Here is a 7,228-nt window from a genome sequence, read left to right on the forward strand (position 1 = left end):
GAGATGTATTGTTAATAGACTAGGAAGAAAAAGTTGTAACTGTGGAGATTTTTAGTAAGCTGAAGTTTATAGTGTTAAGAATCTGCAAGTTATGATTCTGTTATAGATTGTTAAACTTAGGAGAGGTGTAATTGTAATGGAAACTTTCATCTTGTGGTCACTTCTAGTTTTTAATGTTGAAATTCTAAAAATTACAGTTGTGTAGTAATAGTTTTTAGGCCAGCTTAATGTTCATTGATTTGTGTATGTAGTTTTTCAACAAAATTGAAGAAAGAGATGAAATGAATTCATGAAACATGTATTAATGTTTGTACATTATCCAAATGTAATATTTTACAACCGCTATATTCTACCTACAGGTGATGGACCCAAACAAGCAGAAGATTCAAGAAAACAAGAGCCTAAGTAAGGATATCTACGAAAGTCTGCCTTCAGAGCCTGGTGAAAATGCACCAACACCGCCACCACCACTGCAAGCAGCAGCACCAGCAGCAGCACCAGCAGCAGCACCTGAGAACTGGCCAAGACTACCGATACGCAACAACAGCAGGGTGCCAGCACCAGCACCGCAAGCACCACCGCAAGCACCACTGCCAGCACCAGCACCAGCGCCAGCACCTGAAAGCTGGCCAGGACTTACGGGAAGCTGCAACAAAGAGTACTCCTTCACTCAAATGAACTACAAGAACGCTCTATTGAAGAAAATGAAAAGCAAGGATACTGAGAGAACTAAGGACTCTTCAACAACATGCCCAAACAACAGCATCAAAATAGAAGAAGGTGAAGCCTCAGAAACTGTTGAGCATTCTGAAAGTGCAAGCGGAGCTGCAATCTCACTTCAAAACCTCGAACCTGAAAACTGTCCACACATACAGATTCCTCCAATCCTTGAACCTGCAAACCTGCCAGCACCAACACTAGCACCTGAGAGATGGCCAGGACTTACGAGAAGCTGCAGCAGAGAGTACTCCTTCACTCAAATGAACTACAAGAATGCTCTATTGAAGAATATGAAAAGCAAGGATACTGAAAAAACTAAGGACTCTTCACCAACATGCCCAGACAGCAGCACCAAAATAGAGGAAGGTGAGGCCTCAGGAACTGTTGAGCATTCTGAAAGTGCAAGCGGAGCTGCAATCTCACTTCAAAACCTCGAACCTGAAAACTGTCCACACATACAGATTCCTCCAATCCTTGAACCTGCAAACCTGCCAGCACCAACACTAGCACCTGAGAGCTGGCCAGGACTTACGAGAAGCTGCAGCAAAGAGTACTCCTTAACTCAAATGAACTACAAGAATGCTCTATTGAAGAATATGAAAAGCAAGGATACTGAAAAAACTAAGGACTCTTCACCAACATGTCCAGACAGCAGCACCAAAATAGAGGAAGGTGAAACCTCAGAAACTGTTGATCATTCTGTAAGTGCAAGCGGAGCTGCAATCTCATTTCAAATCCTCGAACCTGAAAACCAACCACACATCCAGATTCCTCCAATCCTTGAACCTGCAAACCTTCCGCACATCCAGATTCCTGCAAACCTTCCAGACATCCAGAATCCTCCAATCCTCGAACCTGAAAACCTTCCACACATCGAGATTCCTCCAATCCTCGAACCTGCAAACCTTCCATACATCCAGATTCCTCCAATCCTTGAACCTGCAAACGTTCCACACATTGCTGGAGAGGGTACATGTGAACTAATACATACTACCACTACTTAAAATGGCGTTTAGCATTTAAGTTCAATCCTAATTCCACTTCTTTTTTCAGATTGGCATCCACAACATGATGGCTTGCAGCTTTCGGATGAAGAGCGTGCACGTGGTCTGAGCTTTGAACAGACATACGATTCCATTCGCCATCATGGAGGAAACTCTAGATATCTGCCAAATTTTGAACAAGACTAAGACCAGGAAGAATGAGGCAGGATAAAGAAATAAAAGGTGGTTGGATACAAAAGTAAAGTCAGTACCTACATAACCAGAGGAAGTACAGAAGTGAAGTCAAAGGTTACATATTAGTTTGAAAGTCTAAAGCAGTTCTATGTTTCTTCTAGTGAAATATGATTTGAAGATTTTATCTGTAAGGGTAAAGAAACACTAAACTTCCTACTGCTGCTAAACTTCATATTTTGCAACTGAATGGTAGTACTTGATTTGAATACTATTTTAAGGATTGTAAACTCCTTCTATTTTGAAGTATCGGCTACTAGTGTAACAGAAATCGCTCGAGTCAGCATCTCTTTTATCATATGCTAAATCATGTGTGCTTTACTAAGTCAGGTTTGTCTTCTACAACAATAGATCAAATTACTAGAGCACTCCAAAAATCTAGTTTATAACATATGCAAGCCATCATACAACTCATCACTAGTATATAGGAAAGGCATAAAGACGGGATGGCGGACCTGGAAAAACACCTGCAAAACCATCTGTTCTGGAAAAACACCTGCAAAACCATCTGTTTTCTTAACAAGCCACCACCGATGCTCCATGCGGGACAGTTGTCTACCTGAAAATCAAAGGGGAATAGATACAGAGTTCCATCTTGATACATATATACTAAGATCAAAGAATCAAAAATTGATGATCCTGATTTAAAGCGGTAATATATTATATATCTGTTGTGGTTTAGGGCCCAGAAATTGTGCCTGAATATTTTTAATCACATTTAATCATAATAACATTTTCTTATGTTGTTTATCTTGGGCCTCCCCGCCCCAGGTATATAAAGTAAAGATTCTCAAGTTGAAAAGTAATTTTCTGTTTTCTCACTGTAAGAAGCCTACACAATGGACTTTTGTACTTAAGATCATAGTTATGTTTCCATGAATTGCATTAACTCCCTTAATTCTCTCAAATGGTTATGAATTCCCTTTAGCTGTATACAGAACACAATTAAACCAATATCTACCAGTAAATACAAATGGCATGAATACAAATATGAAAATAAAAGAAAATGTTACTGGAAACTGGTGTAACAGAAACCTCTTAAGCAGCCTCTATTTCATCATGACTCAACCCGCCTTGTGTCAACCACTGGAGTGGGATCCTGTGAATGCACCAGCATAGGCATGCTTAATTTATTATAAGCATAAAGCAACATTGATTTCTATGAAATAACATCACTGCCTACCTAAAATATAAAGGCATGTCTCATCATATAAACATATAATTCATTAACATCAACTACCTTCTGTCGTGTGGGGGATAAGATGCATGGATATACATTTTAATATAAAAAGTCGTAAAAACAAGAGGCGGAGGTAACTTGACCCCTTTTCTTGGAATAAAATGCAGCCTTGCGAAAGTGTGTGTTCTCTTCTCATCAATAACCAACCATATGATCTTTGAGCTTATCGACATGAGCAGATGCCTTAAACGAAACTTCCAACGGCAGACATAGACAATTAAACTCCAGTATGTTCTCTTCTAAAATAGAAACACCGAATATAAATTAGATGAACAAACAGATACACATAGAAGCATTCTATGAATTAATAAGATCACAGATCCTGAACAGAGTTGTTAATAAAAACAATAACAATGACAATGACCATTATTAAGAATCAAAAGAACCCACCTATGCTAAATATTAGTAAGAATCAAAGATGACTGTGTGTATATCTGAGATCTCAAAATATCAAGATTGCTGACTTAGTGTCTATCAAAAATGAATTAGAATAAAAAATGCCTATCGTAAAAAAAGGATTCAATTAATTCATTTAGCAGGAAATAAAAAGGGCTGACACAAATTTTATGGCGGCTACGATGATCATCTACTTGTAGAGGCAGGAGTTGCTACAAAGTCCATTGGCAGAAGAACATAACAATCATATTTTTCTAACAAACACCTGAGCGGAGCCCAAGTATATAGTCAAAAGGATAAATAAGATGTCAATGAAAGAGTGTGCTGCTAAAGGGTCCAAACAAAAATAGTATAAATCACTATTATAGATCATTCAAACAACACTTACCTTAACTCGAGGTAATTGTGCTTTTACCAATTCGGCAACTCGCTCTTGACCCTAGCAAATATGTGAAGATGCATTTAGTATACAACGCACACTATAATAGTGAATTTGTCAAGATGCATTTAGTATACAACACACTCTATATCACTATTATAGATCGCTCTTAACCTGCATAAATGACTTTGAATGATGTATATCAATGATGCATTTATGAGCAGAATGCTTGTGCAGTAAAAAATTGTTCATTATTCCAAGTGTTTTTACCAAAATTTGCGGATTAAATGCTAAGGATGGTGGATTGTATTATTTGTGGAATGTAACTAAACTAAGAACAATGTAAAATACATGGACACAAGCAATTGGTGATGCGGAAAACCCCCATGAAAGGGTAAAAACCGTGGGTGGGATGATACCCAACCGAAATCATTCCACTATAACGTTGTCAAGAATAAAAGAATAAAACTTCAACAACATCACGAATAATTGATACACACACGTGGCTGAATAACAAATTGAAGCTTTTTTTACAAATTTAATTATAAAATTTTCTTAATGGATCAAGGAATAAGGTGTATGAATGATTATGTATGTGATGCATATATCATTATATATAAAGACAATATATAGGAAGAGAGAGCTATCAAATGCATGATCCCATCTCTTCCTCCATCAACTTGGCGCTCCAAACTTCAGTGACAAAGCAGCTCAGTTATGTATAAATTGAAAGTAGAAGGATATTATAGGTTTTTCAACTCGAATATATTCCTAAAATATATTTAAAATTTAGATTATTGACCTCATGTTCTTTGTGAACTTTGAGGTTCCCTGCAAAATCAGAAGGCCTTGACAATCCACAAAAAATATGAAACAGGAGGATTGCATCTGCAGCAATTTTAAGGTTCCCTGCAAAATCAGAAGGAAACCCTTGAGAATGCACAAAAAAAATGGAACAAGAGGATTGCATCTGCACAGCACAATGAACAATAGTAAATTCAAATGATCATGAGATCGGCTAAGCTCATTCCTTGCCGTGACCTATATTTCAACTCAAGGGGAGAGGGAGAGGGAGGGAGAGGGGGTGAGAGAGAGAGAGATAGAGAGAGAGAGAGAGAGAGAGAGGGGAGAGGGAGAGAGAGGGGGAAAAGAGAGGGGGAGAGAGAGAGAGATGTTAGGTAACTCACAAACCATCTCAATGAAAATTATGATCTTGAAAGGTTTTGCCTGGGTGCTTTCTGTAGTTGTGCTTCAGTTACTGACATCCATTCACATATTATTAGGTCAAGGAGTGGCCCTGGTTGAACCACACCCGCTCTACATTTTCTATAGGGACAAGTGCCACGTACTTTACAACTGTGTTACACTTACACTGGATTAGAACAACAAACATAAAAATATAATAGGCTCTTTGGTCTTCTAAAAATGCATTACCAAAATGTATATTTTGTCAATATATATATATATATATATATAGTCTTTATGGTAAAACGATATGCAAAGATCACAGATGCAGCTACGACGGTAGAAAATGAAAGCACTCCATAAACTTCATATGTCTAATAGTGTCTCTTCTGGAGAACACTCCATAAACTTCATATGTCTAATCTTACATGGAAATGAAAGCTAATTATCAAAGGAACCTTTTTGCCAATTTTTAACCAGTTTTGGCTAAAGTTAGTTTCAATAAAAACTCTTCAGGAAATTCTGTTGGCTATGACTTTGTTTCCTAGTGTCTTAATTGTTACATGGGTATATTTCACGATCAACTGTATGACCTTTTTCTTTGTTAATTAACAGTGCAAGGGGAACTGTAATTGCTATCATTCTAAAATTATTCATAATAATACTCAAGGCTGAGCATTCACCTTTTGAGCATGAGCTTTTGGAAGTTCAACTTATATTGGGTTCTATAATAGCATGCTCATGACTCTAGCTATGTCGAACTTTTTCTTAGAGTTTGTGTAGGTCCACCAATTGCTAATTATGCAAGAAAGGTTCGAATATAATTTGTCTAGTACAATTTTTACCTATTGTTGAGAATTCATATATAAATTTTTATCTATTGTCTGATAGATAGTACCAGCATTGATGCACAAATACTAGAAAACACGAAAATACTTGTGAAAGCCAAGTGCATTACGGTTTATTTATATTCTTTGTATCCCAATGCCAGGAATGCTTGTATCCCAAATGCCACGAATGCATGGTCGAAAGGAAAAGTCGACGTCTGACTATAATGAATCATCGCATAAAATAGATTTCTACTTGTTTTCTAAAGAAATTACAAACAATAACAACCATTCAATTTCTTGTAATTAGGCTAGACAGAACTGAATTAGCAAGTAATTAACTGAATTAGGACCAATCAAGCACAAACATTAAAGAAACAAAGGACACAACAAAGAGTAACACACTCTAGATAGCTACATATATATTGTGATAAAATCATGAATTCACGGTATTTACCTCCTCATGGGCAATAAAGTATTTATGGTTACCGTATGAATTTTAATGGCGTGATTCACTCGCAGGCTTGTCTTGGACAGCGTTAGAATGGCGTTTAATGAAGAAGAACAAGGTGAATTGAAGCATGTGTAGTACGAAAAGGGAAGGTGTAGTCGTGGAGTACTGCATACGCCGAGCTAAATTCGAGCCCAATAAATTTGGGGCCAAAGACAGTTATCGAAGATTTTTATAAGAATTTGACAAAAATAAGGGGTATTCAAAAAATTCGTCAAATTCGTCAAACCGTGAATCCGGACCGGACCACGGTAATGTGAATGAAAAAAATTGAAATTGCTTAAACCAATTTTACCTTTTAATGGTTCGGTTAAGTAATTGGACCTTTCACACTAAATGGTTTAGTTATGATTTCTTATAAATTAAAACTGTTTAGACGAAACCGGACTGTTATATAATAATATATATAAAAATTTTAGTATATACATACAAGTTAAGATTATAAGTTATGATTTTGTGTATATGTGGGTGTATATTATACTAAAAATATCAAAATTACTCTAATTCATATAATTATTTAAATTAAATTAAAGTATATGAAAGTCATATGTAAACTAAATATTTATAAATATATGTCAGAGTACTTATATGTAATATATAATACTAATATATAATAAATTTTATATTATATTTACTTAAATAACTGTTTCATTGTAAGTTTAACAAAAACGAAACAAAAGTAAATGATAAAGTTCAAACCGTGATTCGCAACCGAATAAATCCGTTATTTTATGG

The 7,228-nt window shown here is 36.2% G+C and overlaps 1 protein-coding gene across 9 annotated transcripts; it reads right to left on the reverse strand.

Annotated features, from left to right (window-relative positions):
* Positions 1-271: 271 nt before the first annotated feature.
* Positions 272-6,642, reverse strand: LOC141702144 (uncharacterized). 9 transcript variants are annotated; one of them, XM_074505846.1, is made up of 7 exons: positions 5,158-6,642; positions 4,773-4,879; positions 3,980-4,030; positions 3,279-3,434; positions 2,991-3,054; positions 2,411-2,514; positions 272-1,886 (listed from the first exon to the last, which is right to left on the reverse strand). In XM_074505846.1, exons 1-5 carry the CDS (start codon positions 5,162-5,164, stop codon positions 3,013-3,015), a joined length of 363 nt encoding a protein of 120 aa, XP_074361947.1. In that variant the 5' UTR covers positions 5,165-6,642; the 3' UTR covers positions 272-1,886; positions 2,411-2,514; positions 2,991-3,012. The 9 variants fall into 9 exon arrangements, 8 of the variants coding, with proteins under 8 accessions (XP_074361947.1, XP_074361944.1, XP_074361942.1 ...); XM_074505843.1 differs by having other exon boundaries at positions 2,991-3,434; positions 5,158-5,228; positions 6,472-6,640; XM_074505841.1 differs by having other exon boundaries at positions 2,991-3,434; positions 5,158-5,326; positions 6,472-6,640.
* Positions 6,643-7,228: the final 586 nt, after the last annotated feature.

Source organism: Apium graveolens, unplaced genomic scaffold (genome assembly GCF_009905375.1).
Source record: "Apium graveolens cultivar Ventura unplaced genomic scaffold, ASM990537v1 ctg4688, whole genome shotgun sequence".
Classification (NCBI taxonomy): domain Eukaryota; kingdom Viridiplantae; phylum Streptophyta; class Magnoliopsida; order Apiales; family Apiaceae; genus Apium; species Apium graveolens.

Bases quoted from the DNA above. Each gene is read 5' to 3' on its own strand.
- LOC141702144 (XM_074505843.1), bottom strand. The intron at 4,031-4,772 runs GTCAATAATCTA...CATATTTGCTAG, and splicing joins AAGTTCACAAAGAACATGAG to GGTCAAGAGCGAGTTGCCGA. The intron at 3,435-3,979 runs GTAAGTGTTGTT...TTTCTATTTTAG, and splicing joins CACAATTACCTCGAGTTAAG to AAGAGAACATACTGGAGTTT.